The 21,134-nt window shown below is 39.3% G+C and overlaps 1 protein-coding gene and 1 non-coding gene across 2 annotated transcripts; one reads left to right on the forward strand and one right to left on the reverse strand.

Annotated features, from left to right (window-relative positions):
* Positions 1-6,167: 6,167 nt before the first annotated feature.
* Positions 6,168-6,270, forward strand: LOC114026239. Its single transcript, XR_003567107.1, has one exon. It is a non-coding gene; the product is annotated as a U6 spliceosomal RNA (small nuclear RNA).
* Positions 6,271-16,402: 10,132 nt separating this feature from the next.
* Positions 16,403-21,066, reverse strand: FGFBP3 (fibroblast growth factor binding protein 3). The gene is made up of 3 exons (XM_027839899.1): positions 20,975-21,066; positions 17,826-17,905; positions 16,403-17,356 (listed from the first exon to the last, which is right to left on the reverse strand). Exon 3 carries the CDS (start codon positions 17,259-17,261, stop codon positions 16,410-16,412), a length of 852 nt encoding a protein of 283 aa, XP_027695700.1. The 5' UTR covers positions 17,262-17,356; positions 17,826-17,905; positions 20,975-21,066; the 3' UTR covers positions 16,403-16,409.
* Between the last annotated feature and the right edge of the window lie 68 nt (positions 21,067-21,134).

The raw sequence follows: 21,134 nt of genomic DNA on the forward strand, positions 1-21,134 counted from the left end.
TCAATAACCCAAGCAAAAGCTGATGCCCAGCAAAGGGTATTGCTTTCTTTCTCCACATGGAGTTGATCAGGGCATCCCCCCTTCAGAAAATAGAATCTGAGGACAACAGGCTTCTGTTGTGTCTGCTTCCTGCCCCTTGAAGCTCATGACTTTTGTCCTTGCCCAGAGGTCTCAGGAATATACTAACACTACTGACTCCTAAGTGAGTGACTTACAACTGACTGGCAAGTCTTTCTTTCTTCCTATCATTTTCCTGCTCCACCATCAGAGACCATATATCTTGATAAAACTCCCCTGTATCCAGGTACATATCATGGGATTTCAGTTCAGGAAATACTAATCAGGCTTCATAATAACTGCACACAGTATTAAAAACATAAAGATCACATAGGAATACATAAAACAATCTCACATGCTGGGGTATACTCCATCAGTAGATATCATCTGGTAACATGTAATTTCCTCCCCCATTACCCCAGGAATATAATATGTCAACCTGAGACCTGGACGCATAGCACACATAGTAAGCACTTGATAAATGCCTTTCCATTCCTGATATTTCTCCCGTGACCTGCTGTATTTCTGTACCCTGCATCTTGGTACTCACTGTGGGCATGTGTATATAGCCAGCCCCAGTGGCCTGAAGTACCATTTCTGGGCCTATGGGTGGCCTATAATCTCTCACCCCTAATGAGTCAACCTCTGGATTGTATTTGGGTGTGAATTTGTCCTCTAGGAGAATTGTTCCAACTTTCTTCACTGGGATATGGTTGATAGGAGTCAGCATTTCTTTTGTTCTCCATGGCTTATACCTGAGGACATGTTGGAGCCACATAGGGCCCAGTTTTATTACTTCCACCCACCCTCCCTGTATATCACTGCCATCTCTAGTATCGCCTGTAAATGAATGAGGCCATTATTTCTAAAGTATATAGAGAACTACGTCAAATTTATAAGAATACAAGTCATTTCCCAATTGATAAATGGTCAAAGGATATGAACAGGGAGTTCTCAGATGAAGAAATTAAAGTTATCTATAGTCATATGAAAAAAGTGCTCTAAATCACTATTGATTAGAGAAATGCAAATCAAAACAACTCTGAGGTACCACATCACACCTATCAGACTGGCTAACATGACAAAAAAGGAAAATGATAAATGTTGGAGAAGATGTGGAAAAATTGCATTGTTGGTGGAGTTGTAAACTGATCCAATTATTTTGGAGAGCAATTTGGAACTATGCCCAAAGGGGTATAAAAATGTGCATACCCTTTGACCCAGCAATAGCACTTCAAGGGCTATATCCCAAAGAGATCAGAAAAATGGGAAAAGGACCCACATGTACAAAAGTATTTACAGCATCTCTTCTGTGGTTGCAAAGAATTGGAAATTGAGGGGATATCCATCAATTGGTGAATGACTGAACAAGTTGTGTTATATAAATATAATGGAATACTATTGTGCTATGCAAAATTGCTCGTCATTTCTAAGTGGTGCAGCTGGGTGGTGCAGTGGATAGAGCTCTGGCCTTAGTTCAAATCTGACCTCAGACACTTGACACTTACTAGCTGTGTGACCCCGGGCAAGTCACTTAACCCCAATTGCCTCACCAAAAAGCAAAAGAGAGAGAGAGAGAGAAAATGATTATCAAGTGGACTTCAGAAAAACCTGGAAAGACTTATATGGGCTGATGCTGAGTGAAATGAGCAGAGCCAGAAGAATGTTGTACACAGTGACAGCCATGTTGTGCAATGATTAACTTTGATAGACTTAGCTCTCCTCAGCAATGCAAGGATCTAAGACATCTCCAAAAGTCTCATGATGGAAAATGCTATCCACATCCAGAGAAAGAACCATGGGGTTTGAATGCAGATCAAAGCATACTGTTTGCTCTGTTTTTCCCCTTCTGTTTTGTTTTGTTTTGTTTCTTCTTTCTTGTGGTTCTTCATATTGGTTTTAATTCTTCCTTACAACATGACTAATGTGAAAATATGTTAAATAGGAATGTATATGTAGAACCTATATCAGATTGCACGCCATCTTGGGGAGGGAGGGGGAGAAAATTTAAAACTCAAAAGCTTATGGAAATGATTATTGAAAACTAAAAATAAATTTATTAATTAAAAAAAGGATAAAAATGGAACATATGCCCTGAAGAAAGGTACAGAAATACTCATTATAATTAAGGCCCTCTAACTGTAGACATCTGAAAATTACAAAATTACTTGAATGCCTAGTTCAAAATATAAAAAATGTATATATACAGTGGTCATTTTTATAGGTGGCATGTTACAATAAAGTATCATTTGATATCATCTTAAAAAAACAAATGAAAGAGGCCATGCTTGATTCAGGCTGGTGTCTGGTGCTTCACATTTAGTATTAGAATGAAATGAGACACTCAAAGATCATCTAACAGTTAACCAAAACTTTACTTAGCCATAGCATGGAAAAGATACTCAGCAAGGTCACAGAATTAATTTAGCTGAGCTCAGCTTCCCTAGCTCTGTGCTGGCCATACTAGCAAGTCAATCAAGCCTGAGGGAGAGCAACTCTTACCTCTTCATGAACTGGCTTTTGTATTCAGACCTCTAGGAGACTGTATCAGTGACATGGCCTGAGTCCCATGAGTCAATTAATTCACGAGGATTGTTTCAATACATTTTAAGGAAAAACTAATCTTGCTTATCTGGTAGATGTTGCTCCTACTAAGCCCCATCCCTTGGTGATAAGGTCCAAAAGGAATTCTAGATGAGTACTTTCTTTTTTTCTTTTGTTTTGTTTTGTTTTCTTTTTTTAATTTTTTATGGTAATTTTTCTTTTTTTTTTGTTTTTAACATTTACTTCCACAAGATTTTGAGTTCCAAATTTTCATCCCATCTCACCCCTCCCCCCACCCCAAGATGGCATGCATTCTGAATATCCCTTCCCCTAGTCTGCCTTCCCTTCTGTCTCTCCCCCCCTTTTCTTATCCCCTTCCCCTTCAATTTTCCTGTAGGGCAGGATGGATTTCTGTACCCCATTTCCTGTATTTCTTATTTCCCAGTTCCAAGTGAAAACATTTTTTTTAAACATGTGTTTTTAAAACTTTGGGTTTCAAATTTTCTCCCTTACTCCCTCCCCACCCACCCTCATTGATAAGGCAAGCAACTAAATATAGGTTATATATGTGTAGTTATGCAAAACACTTCCATAGTAGAAATGCTGTGAAAAACTAACTCTTCTCCCCTTAATCCTATCCTACCCCCATTTATTCTATTCTTTCTTTTGACCCTGTCCCTCCTCAGAAGTACTTGTTTCTGATTACCCCCTTTCCCAATCTGCCCTCCTCACTATCATCCCCCTACCCTCTTGTCCCCCTATTTTCCTGTAGGGTAAGACAGATTTCCATACCCAATTGAGTGTGTATGTTATTCCCTCCTTAAGTCAAATCCTATGAGAATAAGATTCACTCATTCCCTCTCACCTTCCCCCATTTCCCCTCCACTGTAAGAACCTTTTCTTTTGTTTTTTTGTGAGATAATTTACCCCATTCTACCTCTCCCTTTCTCCTTCTCCTAGTATAATCTTCTCTCACTCCTTAATTTTATTCTCCAGATATGACCCCTTCATTCTCAACTCACCCTGTGCCCTCTATCTATCTATCTATCTATCTATCTATCCATCTATCTATCTATATCTATATATATGTACATATAATTTTTTTCCCTCCAACTACCCTAATACTGACAAAGGTCTCATGAGTTACACATATCATCTTTCCATGCAGGAATGTAAACAGTTCAACCATAATAAGTCTCTTATGATTTTCTTTTTCCTGTTTACCTCTTCATGTTCCACTTGAGTCTTGTATTTGAAAATCAAATTTTCTATTCAGCTCTGGTCTTTTCATCAGAATGCTTGAAAGTCCTCTATTTCACTGAATGTCCATTTTTTCCCCTGCAGGATTATACTCAGTTTTGCTGGGTAGGTGATTCTTGGTTGTAATCCTATCTCCTTTGCCCTCCGGAATATCATATTCCATGCCCTGCAGTCTCTTAATGTAGAAGCAGCTAAATCTTGTGTTATCCTGATTGTGTTTCCACAATACTTGAATTGTTTCTTTCTGGCTGCTTGTAATATTTTCTCCTTGACCTGGGAACTCTGGAATTTGGCTACAATATTCCTAGGAGTTTTCCTTTGAGGATCTCTTTCAGGAGGAGATCAGTGGATTCTTTCAATTTCTATTTTGCCCTCTGGTTCTAAAATATCAGGGCAGTTTTCCTGGACAATTTCTTGAAAGACGGTGTCTAGGCTCTTTTTTTGATCATGGTTTTCAGATAATCCAATAATTTTAAAATTCTCTCTCCTGGATCTATTTTCCAGGTCAGTTGTTTTTCCAATGAGATATTTCACATTGTTTTCTAATTTTTCATTCTTTTGGATTTGTTTTACAGTGTCTTGATTTCTCAGAAAGTCACTAGCTTCCAATTGCTCTATTCTAATTTTTAAGGAAGTATTTTCTTCAGTAAGCTTTTGGACTTCCTTTTCCATTTGGCCAATTTTGCTTTTTCGGGCATTCTCCTCCTCATTGACTTTTTGGACCTCTTTTGCTATTTGAGTTAGGCTATTTTTTAAGGTGTTATTTTCTTCAGTATTTTTTTTGGGTCTCCTTTAGCATCACTCTGTTTTTCCTCTACTTCTCTTACTTGCTTCTCAAAATCCCTTTTGAGCTCTTCCAAGGCCTGGGACTGATTCATATTCTTCTTGGAGGCTTTGGATGTAGGTGCTTTGGCTTTGTTGTCTTCTTCTGATTGTATGTTTTGATCTTCTTTGTTACCAAAGTAAGATAATATAGTCTGACTCTTTTTGCACTGCTTACTCATGATCCCAGTCAATTACTTGAGTTTTAAGCTCTTTGTTAAGGTAAAAGTCTGCTTCCAATGTGGAGAATGTACTGTCCCAAGCTTCGGGGGTTTGTACAGCTTTTTTCAGAGATACTTCTAGGGACCTGAAAATTTTTAGTTCTTCCAAGGTGGTATGATAAGGGGCGAGGTGTTTCCTCTCCACTGCCACAACAAGCTCCACCACGCCAGCACTCCTTCTCACCCCAGGTCCGCCCCTCAGAACTGTGACCCAGATCCAAGCACCAGAAAGGCAAGAGATTCCTGCTTCTGCCTCAGCACTGGCAAAGAGAACCCTGCAATCTGCCTCTGATCAGCCACTCGATTCCCCCTCAGTCTGTGGGCCAGAAGCTCAGGAAACAGCTGCAGCCCCGGGGGCGGCTGAGACTTAGTTCCTTTCTCACTGCAGTCAGACTTTTCCCACTGACCTTCTATGTTGTCTTTGGCATTCGTGGGTTGAGAAGTCTGGAAATCGCCACAGCTGCCAGTGATTCAGTCCTCTGCGGCCTGCTCCAGGTTTGCTGCGGCCTGTGCCCACACCGCCCCACGCTCCTCTCCCAGCCCAGAGCAATATACCTTTCCGATCAACCATCCAGGCTGTCTTTGGCTGGGAATTTGTTTCACTCTGTCTTTTTGTGGGTTCTGCTGCCTCAGAATTTGTTTAGAGCCATTTTTTATAGGTATTTGGAGGGGTTTTGGGGGAGAGCTCAAGCAAGTCACTGCTTTCCCTCTGCCATCTTGGCTCCTCCCGGAAGCAATCTTTTCTAGATGAGTACTTTCTACAACTTTACGGCTATTTATTTTGCTCCAAGTGTTTTGTTTAATGATGTGACCCTCTATATTTGTCAAATATCCCCTGAATTTATTATGGGGAAGACAGAGAAAGACACAGAGAGACAAAGACGGAGACAGAGAGAAAAAAAGTAAGATGAAGGAGGTGAAGTGAGAAAAGACAATGGAAGAGAAGAGAAAAAGAATTTATTAAGCTTTTACTATAGGCCAAGTGGTATGCAAATCATGGGGTTACAAATATGAGCAAACAAAATAATCCCTACCCTACATTCTATTAGGAGGAATACCACACTAAAAGGAGGGCTAAAAAGAGGAGTACTACATGTGAAATGGCTTGTGAATGTGGGCAATTGATCCTGATCAAGATAAATCAAAAGGGGATAAATCAGAGCCCAAGTTAGCTCCAATGGCAGAGTATAAGAATCTGGTGGGGATGAGGGGAAGATAAGGATGATGGCCAGACTGAGTGGTTTAGAAATGGCAGCCATGAGCTTGCTTCAGTAGCATATGTACTAAAATTGGAAAAATACAGAGAAGATTAGCATGGCTTCTGCACAAGTATGACATGCAAATTCATGAAGCATACTATATTTTTTAAAAATGGCAGCCAGAAGTATATGGTGTAAAATGCTAGTCAAAGCATTTATTTAAAAAATTTTAAACTACTTTCCTATTGTCTCAGCAGTTCTCATCAAATAATGAATCTATCCCCAAGAAGTTTATATTCTGTTGTTTCTCAAATACTGTTATCGAGTTTGATTGTTTCTGATTCTTGCTAATCTAGGTTGTTCCATTGATTTGTCCCTGAAGATTTTTGAGGACAGACTACACACTGCTATTCACTGTTGTCAAATCTGCCACTTCAACTTCAATCACTATGACACAAAGCAAACATCTCCCTCCAGATGAATTGAATTTTAAAATAGAATAGAAATAATATCTGAATGAAAAGTGAATGGATTTGTGGATATAAACAAACACTGAGTCAATTTTATAGAGAGGATAGAAGCCTTACATTTCTGGGAATTTGAGGTATTTTTCATAAAAGGTAATTAGAAAACTTTTGGGAAGTTACAGGAGCATAGATTTAGAGCCAGAAGGGATCATAGGAGTTATCTAATCTGACTCTTTACTTTCTACTAATAGAAAATAATAGCCTCACTATTACACACTTACACTCTTACACACTTTGGATAAATTTGGCTTTGTTAACTCAGGGGACATTTAAGTTTGTTCTCTCTTTCAGAAGACTAATCCAAGAGCCCTTAGTAGACACAAAAATGTTTTTGATTTCTTAGCACTATTTTCCAATAGTACATTTCCTATTCTTTTGCAACCCCTGGCAAAAAAAAAAATCAACAAATTGTTGTACTATATGGCATTCAGTTCTAGAAGATGATGCATAGACTTCCTTTTTCAAAAGAAATGACAGCTGTATCCACCACCCCCACCAGTGAATATAAGGAGAACTTGGAAATAAGTCTTCACTGATAGAAAGATACAATGGCTTTCTTTCTTCCTCTCTCTCCTCTCCTTTCCTTCTTTCCCTTCTCTCTCTCTCTCTCTCTCTCTCTCTCTCTCTCTCTCTCTCTCTCTGTCTCTTTCCTTTCCCCCCTCCCTTACTAAACTGCTAAATAGTCCTACCATGTTACTATGAGGATTTAAATATGTCTCCCAATGATCCCTTTGGGAATTTTCAGTATTTGGCCTTGTCTAGCATTTTTTCCAAAAGACTCACAAAGAGAACATAGTATTCCAGTGACATCTTTGAATTTCAAGTGACCTGGTAAAGGTTTCTTTAAATTGTGATAGAAATCTCTAAATAGGGGTCTTGTTTCTCATATATTATAAGAACAATGTTAATTGTCCAGAACCACAAAACTGTTCTTTATACCTCTCACCAATCTGGCCAACACAAAAAATGTTGAGTTCAGGGAACTCACTGAGGAACCTCTACAAATAATCCCCTAGATCAGAGGAATGTTCTAATATTTTGCCCTTGTAAGGCGTCTTTCTTCCTGGAGTCTTAAAAATACTCAATAAACATGAAGTTAGCTAATCCTACTGGCTTTTTCTTCTGAAGATCATTCATTTCTTTTCAGTTGTGTCTGACTCTTTATGACCCAATTTGAGGTTTTCTTGACAAAGATACTGGAGTGACTTGCCCTTTCCTTCTCTAGCTTTTTTTCTTACAGGTGATAAAACTGAGGCAAACAGGCTTAAGTAACTTGCCCAGGGTCCCACAGCTAGTAAGTGTCTGAAGCCATATTTGAACTCGGGTAGATGAGTCTTTCCAGGCCCACTAAACCACTAAAGGTACCAAACTAGAGAAACTGGAGCACAGAGATAAATGACTCCATCCAACAAGCTCTTAATTAAAAAGTCAGATTGTGGGTAGAAATGCAGAGTTCTCATCCTAGCCTTTTATTCTAAACCTCAATTGTAGAAAGAATGTACAGGATCTGTCCTACACAGTGATAGCCATTGGTTAGAGGCAGTCCTCCATCTAAGCACGCCAACCTTAGAAAGGACTAGTCCATAGAACTGAGCTGTTGCCTGAGCCTGCTGTCACCAAAGGTCCCCGCAAGTCATTCACTGGGGGCAACTAGGTGGCACAGTGGATAGAGCACCAGCCCTGAAATCAGGAGAACCTGAGTTCAAATCCGACCTCAGACCAAACACTTGATACTTACTAGCTGAGTGACCCTGGGCAAGTCACTTAACCCCAATTGCCTAAAAAAAAAAAAGTAATTCATTGAATCACCATCTATCCCACTCCCTTCCACTGAACTCAAGGAGCATCAGTATGCTGAGATTTTCAGGGTTCAAAGGGATTTAGTAGACCTAGGGCTTAGGCCCCAAGGAAGCTTTAGACACAGCACTATAATTACTACTAAAAGTTCAACTGCCTTGTGGATTAACTAGGCTTTTATGCCCTAGTCTAGGAACCTAACTTACATCTGTAACAGTGAATCTATGAGGAAACAATGTTCTCCAACTTCCAAACGGCTGGTTGACAATCAAACTTTGAAAAGTAACCGTGAAAAAGTTTAAAAAATAATAAAAAAGAAAAGCAACCATGAAAAGCAACCAAAAGGAGCCACTTTATTAATTTTTAATGATTTTTTGTTTGATATTTTACTTTTCCCAATTACATGTAAAAAACAGTTTTTAACATTAGTTTTTTAAAAATGAGTTCCAAATCCTCTCTCTCCTTCCCCATCCCCTTATTGAGAAGGCAAGCAATTTGATATAGGTTATACATATACAGTCATGTAAAACATATTTCCATATTGTGAAAGAAAACACAGACCAAAACAAAGAAAAAAAAGCAAGAAAAATAAAGAAATTTTGGAAAGTATGCTTTGATCTGCATTCAGACTCCATCAGTTCTTTCTCTCAGGATGGATAGAACTTTCATCCTAAGTTCTTTGTAATTGTCTTGGATCTTTGTATTGTTGAGAATAGATAAGTCATTCACAGTTGATCATTGTACAATATTGCTATTACTGTGTACATGTTCTCCTGGTTCTGTTCATTTTACTTTGCATCAGTTCATGCAGGTCTTTCCAGGTTTTTCTGAGAGCATCCTGCTCTTTATTTCTTTTAGCACAGTAGTATTTCATCACAATCATACCACAACTTGTTCAGCCATTCCCCAATTGATGAGCAACCCCTCACTTTCAAATTCTTTGCTACCACAAAAAGAGTTGCTATAAATATTTTTTGTACATAGAAGTTCTTTCCCTTTTTGTCTTTTATCTCTTTGGGATACAGACCTAGTGGTAATATTGCTGGGCCAAAGGTATGCAGGGTTTCATAGCCCTTTGGGCATAAGTCCAAATTGCTCTCCAGAATGGTTGAATCAGTTCATAACGCCTCCAACAGTTCATTAGTATCTCAATTTTCCCACATCCCCTCCAACATTTGTCATTTTTCTTTTCTGTCATAATAGCCAATCTTACAGGAGTGTGATGGTACCTCTGAGTTGTTCTAATTTGCATTTCTCTAATCAATACTGATTTAGAGCATTTTTTCACATGACTATAGATAGCTTTGATTTCTTCATCTGAAAACTGCTTGTTCATATCCTTTGACCATTTATCATTTGGGGAATGATTTGTATTCTTATAAATTTGACTCAGTTCTTTATTATATATTTGAGAAATGAGACCTTTATCAGAGAAACTTGATGTAAAATTTTTTTCAGTTATGATTACTGTGTATTTCCCTCCATCCTATTGCCCCCCATCTCTCTCTCTCTCTTTCTCTCTTTCCTCCCCTCTCCCTCCCTCTTGTTCTCTTGCTCTCTCTCCTTCCATCCTGTGAATCATCAAAAGTATTTTCCTTCCAATTACCACCTCCCACAATCTGCCCTCCCTTCTACTAATTTAATTAATGCCTTTCATTGTATACCCTACACTTTCATCTTAGCAAAAAAGATGAGTTGATCTTCACCAACTATTGGACAATTTAGAGTTGCTTGTAGTACATAGAGATTCAGCCTTGTCAAGGCTCATACCACCAATATATGTCAGATGCAGGACTGGAATACAAGTCTTCCTGACTCCAAGGCCAACTCTCTATCCATTACACCAGGTGTCCTCTCCCAACAGCTGCTTTACTGCACTTAACAGCAGATCTTATAGAGGCCTCCTTCAACATTTGCAGGTCTCCCCTCCCCCTTTCCTTGGAAGGTGCATCCCGACAAAATTCACATTTCAATCCATGCAAAATGGCTTTGTTCTTCAGCTGGGCAGGAGCTATGATGATCCTCTTTTTTTCTCCAAGGAGCACACTGTTAATTAATTAACTAGAAGGATCAAGTGAATAAATACAGATGTATATATGTATATGTGTGTGTTATATATACAAATATGTATATGTATGCATATATAATTGGTGGAAGCTACATTGAGGTATATTTAGTCATGTGGTATATGAATGTAATGGAATACTATCACACACAAGAAATTGTGAATATGAGGAATTTAGAGAAACATGAAAGGACTTTTACTAACTGATGCAAAGTAAAGTAAGCAGAACCAGAAAAATAATATGCACGACTACAATATAAAAAAAATCAATAAAATAAAACCGAACACTATGTAATTATAATGACTAATTTTGGCCCCAGAAAAGAGATGAAGAAATGCACCTCCGTCCTTTCACTAGAGAGGTGGGGAGAACATGGGATTGGAATATCACATATGCTGTCATATAGGGTTGGTATGTCAATTGATTTTGTTTAACTGTTATGCTGGGATTTTTTTAATGTGTCACAAGGAGCAGTTCATTGGATAGGTAAGGGTATATCTAGATATGATTATAAATTTTTTAAATTTTATTTATTTATTTTTAGTTTTCAACATTCACTTCCATAAGATTTTTGAGTTCCAAATTTTCTCCCCCTCCCTCTCCTCTCCCTACCCCGAGATGGCATGCAATCTGATACAGGCTCTACATATACATTCTTATTAAACATACTTTCACATTAGTCATGTTGTAAAGAAGAATTAGAACCAATGGAAGGGACCACAAGAAAGAAGAAACAAAACAACAAAAAAAGCAAATAGTATGCTTCAATCTGCATTCAGACTCCATAGTTCTTTTTCTGGATGTGGATGGCATTTTCCATCATGAATCTTTTGGAGTTTCTTAGATCCTTGCATTGCTAAGAAGAAGTAAGTCTATCAAAGTTAGTCATCGCACAATGTGGCTGTTACTGGGTAAAACGTTCTCCTGGTTCTGCTCACTTCACGCAGCATTAGACCATACAAGTCTTTCCAGGTTTTTCTGAAGTCTGCTGCTCATTGTTTCTTACAGCACAATAGTATTCCATTACATTCATATACTACAACTTGTTCAGCCATTCTCCAATTGATGGGCATCCCCTCAATTTCCAATTCTTGGCCACCACAAAAAGAGCTGTTATAAATAACTTTGTACATGTGGGTGCTTCTCCCATTTTTCTGTTGTCTTTGGGATACAGACCTAGAAGTGGTACTGCTGGGTCAAAGGGTATGCACATTTTTATAGCCCTTTGGGCATAGTTCCAAATTGCTCCCCAGAATGGTTGGATCAGTTCATAACTCCACCAACAATGCATTAGTGTTCCAATTTTCCCACATCTTCTCCAACACTTATCATTTTCCTGTTTTGTCATGTTAGCCAATCTGATAGGTGTGATGTGTTTCCTTGGAGTTGTTTTGATTTACATTTTTCTAATCAATAGTGATTTAGAGCATTTTTTCATGATTGTAGATAGCTTTAATTTCTTCATCTGAAAACTGTTCATATCCTTTGATCATTTATCAATTGGGATATGACTTGTATTCTCATAAATCAACTCAGTTCTCTATATATTTTAGAAATGAGGCCTTTATCAGAGACATTGGCTGTAAAAATTGTTTCCCAGCTTTCTGCTTCCTTTGGTTGCGTGGATTTACTTGTGCAAAAACTTTTCAATTTAATGTAATCAAAATTATCCATTTTGCATTTCATAATGTGATGTGATTGTAAATTTTTAAAAAATAAAAGGGATCAATAAAAAGAAGCAACCAGATAATCCCTTGTCAGTGATATTGTAGAAGGGATTCTTGGTCAGGTGGAAGTTGGACTAGATGACCCTCGAAGTCTTTTCCAATGGCAAGATTCTGTGAATGCTTGTACTACCTGCATCACAGATTGTTGTATATACAGAAAGCATTTTGTAAACCTGAAAGTGTTGTAGAACTGTGAGTCGTCATCATTCTTCCCACCATAAAATGACAGCAAGAGAAGTAAAGGACCTAAATGATTTATCGTTGAATAATCAAAAACAGACCACTGTGTATCCAAATAAAAGGAAAGATAAATAAATAGTATTAAGCTTGAGTCATGAAAACATAAAATGGATGATTAATATAACTTAAAATGTTGGACTTATTACATATAGTACTAAAAGACAACTTGATCTTCCCATGCTAAAATTAATCAAGACATAATGCTGAAATCATACATACAAGTTGTAGGAAATGGTAGGACTTAGTCTGCAAAATTACTTTTTTAAATTACAAAAGAACAGGCAGACTAGAGATCTTGGTTCCGATACTGCCCCAACAGATACTAAATGTGTGATGTTTGGTATGTCCCCCAAGTGCCCCCAAGTAATTAGAAAGACTAAATTACAGACAAATCAAATTATTTTTAAAAAATAATCAACAGATAATAAACACTATGGAATCTTATATCTCTACATCTCTCAGTTGTATAATTGTAAAGATGTGAAATGGGCAGTTTAGTGGCAAAGTGGATACAGCACCAGGCCTGGAGTCAGGAAGATTCATCTACCCAAGTTCAAATCTGGCCTCAGACACTTCCTAGCTGTGTGACCCTGATAAGCCTGTTTGCCTCAATTTCCTCATCTATAAAATGAGCTAGAGAAGGCAATGGCAAACCACTCTAGTATCTTTACCAAGAAAACCCCAAAAGGGGTCATAGAGAGTCAGAAACAACTAAACAACAAAAAAAAGTTGGGGAATATTGCTTTGCCTCTTTCCCTTTAGAATCCTTTTTCTAACATGCCCTATATCAGTGTGGAGATTATTCTCATAAAAATTTAACATAGCTAGGGAAAGTATGTAAGCACATAGGTCAGTGGTTATCTTGTTTCAGTATTTATAAAGTCCAAGATTTTTTCCATGCCTTTCTTATCTTTTCCTTTGGAATAGAGCCTTGGATTCCCTCACAAATGTATTGCTTCCAGCATGGATCTTCTCTATGTACACTTAGTCTTTTTCTACTTTCTATTTGTTTTCTTCAGTGCCATTTCTAAACACTCTATAAGCACAGATGGGACAAAGGTATTAGAATCCAAGTATGGTAACACTACTGTCTTCACTCATGAAAAGTTTGTTATAATATTTTTGTAGACCTTTTCCATTTTTCTTCCATTTGTTGTCCTTTAATTTTCATTTTTTCATTTTTAAAAGCCCCTGGGATGACTTTGTTTAGTTGGGTCTCTCACCAAGCTTTCTTTAAACTAGTTTTACCCTTTACTGTTTTTCTCTGCATTATGAGGTGATACCCATCAAAATTTCCTATCATTTTTCTTTATAAGATTTTATAAATGAACTAATATTCTAAAGTAGTGTCATGTTTGGCAAGCATCTCTCTGCAGATAAGTCAATGCTTGTAGCCTAAAGACATTTTTTTTGGATTTTTTGTTCTTCTTATTATAACAATAAATAGATTTGTATTGTTTAAACATCTTTATAAACATTATAATTGATGCCAATTAACTTCCTACAGTCCGAAATATATATGAAATATAGAATTTTAAAGCTGGAAGGGCAGTTAGAATTCATGTAGTCCAAGATTCTCATTTTACAGATGAGAATGTTGGACTATATGATCTTGGGACAAGTTAAGCAATTTGACAAAGGTCAAAGGATCATAAATTTAGAAATGTTGTTTAGAGCTATGCTCAGAGAGGTCAGGTGACTTGCTCCAGGTATTAAGGAGCAGAGCAAAGATTCAAACCTCAAATCTGACTCTAAATTCAGTGCTCACAGAGCCAATTAGTGGCAAAGTTAGACCTAGAAGTCAGATCCCTTGATTTCCATTATATCTTTGAGGATAACACAATCCTTTCTTACAAAATAAAAGCATTATACTAACTTACATAAATGCCTATAGGATTTATTAAACCCAGGGTGATTGTGTATATGTGTCTAGATACACATACATACATGTGAATATATAAAGAAGTGTGAATGTGTATATATACAGTGTGCATGTAGAAATATATTGTATATGTATATATATATTTCTACATATACACAGAGGTCCTATAACATAGCAAAGCAATTTTACAGACCAAAACCTTTTTTTCCCTAACTAGCTATAAAGTACTTCGTGCCCACAGCAGCCATGGGATGGGGAGTTGATGTCCAGTCGCTTAAGACCTTTGTCAGCTTCAGTCCAGACTTTCTGTATGTATACCTAAATGAGTCATAGTGCAGATTTTGGTAATGGAGAATATTGGACTTTCAGGTAAGTAAAATCTCATTTTTTCCTTGAAATTTTATCTAGCAACTATTTGATTGTGTGAGGGGCTTTTGTTTTTGTTTTGGGGGTTTGTTTGTTTTTTCTTTACCACCATAGCAATAGCTTTAAAATACACATACAAGATTCAGGAAAATTGCTTCACTTCTCAAGTGGGATTCATGTAGTGTTGTGAATCAGCACTTTTATACCCTTTGACTTTGGCAATAAAAGTTTGTCCTGGGAGATAACAGCTTTCTCAAAGGGTCCAAATGACTCTGAGACACATACACAAATTTTAACCAGTTCTTTAATAGGACCAAGTACAAATGTAAAGGCTTGCAAAAAGTCACACCTATTATAGCTGCTTGGGGGTATCCAGCCTACAAAGTAACCCCAAATGTAGGATATAAATTAGAAATGCTCCAGACCATAAAGCTACCTCTTATTTTAAAGAAGGTACAAATACTGAAAGGTAACCAATAAGACTGACAGTCTTTCCCTGGAAGCTCCTTGATCTTTGAATGACTTATAAGAGGCAATTTTGTACCAAGACAAGAATATAAAATTGCTGCTACCTATCCTAAAGGCATAGTGTGCTTAAGATAGTAGATACATATTTTATTGATTTTCTGTGCCCCCTTAGTTTTGAGGCATCTCACTTGTTTCACCCTTCTTATGCCTCTGAGTCCCCCTCTTAGAATTCTGTGGTACTGAGTTGCATGTGCATTCAAACTTAAACAAGAAAGAAAAATGGCCAACTTTGTTAGCTGATAGCTATAAAGGTATTTTGAATAATCCACCCTGGTCCAGGCTGGAAGATGTTATTTGATGTGGTTTTAGTACAAATATGAGTTATAAAATATACATTTTGCCCCACAATCCCACCACTTTTATTCATATAACTTCTTGCTAACCTGTCTATCCCATCTCCCCCTCTAATCTATGCATTTCTGCATAACTATGGCATGCCCACTTCTGCACCTCCATTCCCTCTGCCCTCAGTTAAAAATCTACTTCTTACAAATATTACCACACTCCCAATGATTTTCTCATCCTCACTGTATCCACTTAGATCTGCAAACCTCTCACAGATTCCAAGATGTGCAGGTGTGTGTATATACACATATATGTATATGTGTATTTATGTGTGGTTCATAAAAGGTAGCATGATATAACAGACAGAAGGTCAGCCTTGGAGTAGGAAGACCTGGGCTCACGTCGTGTCCACACACATATTAGATGTATAACCATGAACATGTCACTTAACTTCTCACTGCCCTTAGGCAACTCTATATATTTCGATATATATCCATACAGATATATCTCATGGAGATTATAGAGATATGTATTTAGTTCTCCGTATCTCTATGAAGATATATATTTATGGAAATGTATAGAGATATATATTTGGTTTTGTTCTCCACACCATGTTGCTAGGGTCCCAAACCTTCACATCTTTAAATTTCCTAACAATAATCCCTTCCATCCCCTTTTCCCTCATCCCAAAGTCCCCAGACTAGAACCTGAGCTCTTCTGTGCTTATTCCCATTTTCCGACTCATTCTTCTACTGTTGCCCTGGGGACTCTTCCCTAATCGTCCCCACTCCTTCTCAACCACTCCCTTTGCAGGCCCCCTTTCTCCCTTTCTCCCTTTGCCCCCCCTTCCCCTCTCCCTTCCCCCTCCCCCCGCAGCCGTATTTCGGATCAGCCATTCCAGAAGTTGACGAAGAAATTGCACAGCGAGTGCCACTTTTCTGCGCAGTAGGTTTCTGTCAACTCTTCGTTAAACTCCAACGGGCCCCCCGGTGCTGGCCCAGCTTCCATGGGCCTCTCCTCGTCCGATGGCGGGGTCTCTTTGCGTTTGCCCCCGTTGCCTTTCTTCCCAGGACCCTCCTCTTTGGCCACGCCGCGCAGAGCCGGGGTCCCCGACGGCGGCGGGGCTCGGGGAAGATTCACTCCTTCCTCAGCTCCGTGGGCGGGCTCCCGGCCACGACTCTGGCCCCTTGCGCGGCCCTTGCTCTTGCTCTTGCCCTGGCCGGGGTGCGTGGTGGCGGCCGAGCTGGCCCCAGCACTGGCGGCGTCGAGCGGCTGGGTCACCAGGTGGAGCTCAGCCCCTTGTCCCTTCTTGCCGCCACAAAGCCGAGCTTTGAGCGGAGCTGGGTCGTGGCAGGGCCGCCTCTTCTTCCTCAGCTTCCCCACCACCTGCTTCCAATACTGCGGACCGCGGGCGTTGTACGCGGCGCAGCGCTGCGGCTCTCCGCGGTAGGCGCACTGGTAGCGCGACCCGTCCGGGCTCTGGCAGCTCACTGCGAGCTCGCTGCCCGCGCCGGCTCCCTCGGCGCCCATAGCGGACGAGTCTCCGGGGGCCGGCAGCAGGATCTGCCAGCTACACGCATGTTGCTCGGGGTTGGAGAAGCGACCCGAGGAGCCCCCAGTGGGGCCAGGGACCGACTCGGCCGCTCCCCGTGTGCTATCCTTGTTCTTCCTGGCTGTCGATGCCCCGAGGAGGCAGCAGCCGAGGAGCAGAATGGGGAAAGACAGCCTGGAAAACCTCATTGCCTGGGATCTCTGCCGCTTCGAGATGCTCCGGGCATTCAGTAACCTAGACAGCTTCAGCAGAGGAGGGGATCTGCAAAGAGCATCCCCAGGACCTGCGACCAGAGACACAGACAGCAAGACGGCTTAACCAGGAGAACTAAAGCCTAATAGAACCTTCCCTTCTCATCCCCCTCTCCGCACCCCCCCCAATTTATTTAGTCCCATTAGGGGCCCACGTCCGTGGGCTGGGGGTTCTGAGTAGCCTGGGAACTCCGCCTCCATTAGTGCACCTGTGACACCGAGGTAAGTTAGGGGTCTATGGTCCAGCTGAACCTCCCTTCACAATCAGCACCACCCTTCCCCAAGGTCTACCGCCCAGCTCTTCAATTGATCTTCCTTGCAAGAAAATTACTGGTATATACTTTGAAATCCTTTGTGTAGAGAGCACCTGCTGGGAGTCACGGAACGTGAGGAAAAGTACGGTACCTGGCCAATTAATTAAACCTCTTCTCTTCCCCCTCTCCACAAAGCAATCCTAGAATTTCTAGCAAATATCCATGTTTCCTAGTACTTTGAACTTACCGAGTTCTGCTCGAGGTGAGGAGCCTATTAGGGTAGTGCGAATGTCCGCCTGGGGGATTAGTCTGTTTTAGAAGGGCTCACTGTGAATGAACGTGTTATCAATGGGACAGGAGGGGCCTCCGTAGATTATGCCCCTCCCAGACTTTTTCAGACACACACACACACACACACACACACACACACACACACACACATCAGATGTTTTATAGCAAATGGCAATAGACTATGAAAATAAACTTTGAATTTTGCCTTCTTGTTCAAAGGGTTCTGGATAAAATACATAACATTTTAACACTTTGGTTTTTTTTTTCCTAGTTGGTGTTTCCTAACTGGTTTATTTGTTAAAAGCATTTGGTATAACTCTACTAGGAAACAGTATGGGAAACAATAGTGGTATTCAATTAAAGCAAATTTTAAAATTATTTAATGAAGACTCCCCACTTCTTGGGTAATTAGACAAGATGACTTGGCAATCAGCTTAAACTATGTATTTTATGAATATTACTGTTGTAATTACCCAATTCTTTAAAATTAATTTTGGACCTTTAAAGTATAATGATGTTCACCTCACCCAAAATACTGGGAATGATAGTAATTCTAATCTCTTTTTCTACTATATTTTCTATTCCACAATCCTCTTCTCTGAGTTTTCTTTGAATGTTTCTAGTTGAGCTGCTGCCATTGAATTTTAGAGGAGGAATTTCTAGAGATCAACTGGTCCAGTTTTTTTTTTTGGAGGAAGGTCAGGTATTATCATCCTTCATATGTAAAAGTAGGGTTCCAACTTCCAATTCCAATTAATCACAGAAAGCTGTAAAACCAGGACTGAATCAACCACAGTTATAACAAGTCCATAATCATTTAAGGAGATTAAAATGCTTTGGGCTTGGAGTCAGAAAGACCTGAGTTCAAATCCCAGCTGCAGACATGTATAGCTGTGTGACTCAGGCAAGTCACTTAACTTCTCAGCCTCAGTTTCCTTGTCTGGAAAATAAGGTTAATAATATCACCTAATCCACAGGGTTGTGAGGATCAGTATATGTAGATTGTTTTGAAAATTAAATTGCCATACAAATGCCAGTTATTATTATTGATCATTGAATGAAGAACTACACAGAAAACATCTCGTAATTGATTGGTGAAGCATAAAAGAGCAGTGAGGCAAATACTGAAGTGGCCATAGGCAAGTGACCTCCAGGGTCAGGCCCCTCAGAGAGAAATGCTCTTAGACTCTTGAGAGGGTGGGGAGAGTTTCTCTCTCTTCTACCCCCCACTCTTTCTCCATTGACCACATTATTGGAGGGCCTAGACCTGTGGAAAACAACAATATAACAACAGAGGGCCATACTGAGGACAAACTGAGGACAAACATGGACACAGACAGATACCGAAGAATACCCACTCAAGGAAGGAAGCAATTTCAGTAACTATGACCCCTTGAAATAGAGAGAAATGCTGGTTATGGACTCTTACAAAGGCAGCCTGAGGACAATCTGAGCCCTGTATATGAAGGAATATGTGAATGAACTGTGTATGAACACGTAAGCAATGGGATAGGAAGAGGCTTTGTAAATTATGGCACATTACACCTTCGTGAAGACTACACAAAGGGAGAAAGGGAGAAAAGTAGAAAAGGATGCCCAATGCTAGGATTTGTGAGACCCCTAATCACCCCTTACCACATGTGATCTCTACATACCCCTAAGTGCTAGAGAGACAAAGAAAGGCAAAAATAACCACATGCAAGCAAATATGTACTATATATATATATGTATATATATATAATTGGAGATAATCTTAAGGGGAAGGCACTAGCATTAAGGAGAACAGGCTTCTCATACATAGCGGGATTTTATGAAGGGAAGCCCTGAGGTGGAGATATGGAGGGAGAGCATTCCAGGCAGAGGGGATAGCCAGTGAAAATGCAAACTTCAGAAATGGAGAGCTTTGTTTGAGGAATAGCAAGATGGCAAAGGTCACTGGATGTGCTGTGTGTGTGTGTATGAGAGAGAGAGAAAGAGAAAGAGAGAAAGAGAGAGAGAGAGAGAGAGAGAGAGAGAGAGAGAGAGAGAGAGAGAGAGAGAGAGAGAGAGAGACTAGAAATGAAGGGGTCAGAATATGGAGGGCTTTTGAAGTAAAAAAAGAGGATTTTATATTGGATCCTGGAGGTAATAAAGAACTCCTGGAGTTTATTGAGGTGGAAGGTAAGAGTGACTGAGTCAAACTCTCTTTATACTGTAGCCCAAGAAGTGGTACTTGATCTCAGTCAATAACGAGTTGTTTCCCGTGTCCTTATTACCCATCTTCATCCAATGATCACAGAACTTTAATCCTTTTAAGTTGATTAAGTACTTGTTCACACCTAGTTTACACTTTTTTGTCTGATCTGATCAAGATGTGTAGACCTTCTATGATTAATTAGAGAAGGATGGAACCACCATATTTAAATACAGATGAGATAAGTATTATCATCCTCATTATGAGGCAATTGAGGTAAGGGTTGTAACCAAGGTCAACTAGGTCCACCAGTAGCAGAGTTGGACTTAGAACCCAGGGCTATAGTTACAGGTTATCTTTCCACTATAACATGCTACAAACTGGTCTAATATGTTTACAAATGTAATTCAATTTTAAATATATTAGAACACAATTTAATTGAAATGCTAACCCCTTAATTGATATCAAATTGCCTTCTCAAAGAAGGGGAGGGGTAGAAGGAAGGTAGATCATATGGAACTTAAAAATCTTTTGATGAATATTAAAATTTTTATATACAATTGGGAACTATTTAATGAAATACTATAAATAATTTTTTTAAAAAGAGAGAGAAATGCTGGCCCGTTACCCTGCTTTTGAGAGCATCTCATTCATAATACCTTGTTCTTACTTCTCTTCTTCAGTTACTGGTTCGGTTTTGTATTGTAATTATCTGTCCCTGTCTAATTGTCTCTACTCGATTCTAAACTTTTATTTATTTTTATGACACCTCTTTGTGCCTAGCCCAGTGCTTTGCACATAATAGTCACTTAATATTACTGAATAAATGGATCTCTAAGGTCTCATCCAACCCTAGGATTCTATGAATATTCTATGAATTTGTGATAATATCAACTAAGGGACTTTTGACTTGTTGCTATGATGATTCTTACCAGTTTTTCAGTCATCCAGTCATGTCCAACTCTTCATGACCCCATCGAGCACGCCAGTCCTTTCTATCTTCCACTACCTTTCGAAGTCTGTCCAAGCTCATATTCATTGCTTCCATGACACTATCTATCCATCTCATCCTCTGCTGTCCTTTTGCCTTCA

The sequence above is a fragment of the Vombatus ursinus genome, unplaced genomic scaffold (assembly GCF_900497805.2).
Source record: "Vombatus ursinus unplaced genomic scaffold, bare-nosed wombat genome assembly UNPS02014833.1, whole genome shotgun sequence".
NCBI lineage: Eukaryota > Metazoa > Chordata > Mammalia > Diprotodontia > Vombatidae > Vombatus > Vombatus ursinus.

What these genes read in the sequence shown, in the direction of transcription:
- FGFBP3 (XM_027839899.1), bottom strand. Translation starts at nt 17,261, where the DNA reads ATGAGGTTTTCCAGGCTGTCTTTCCCCATTCTGCTCCTCGGCTGCTGC.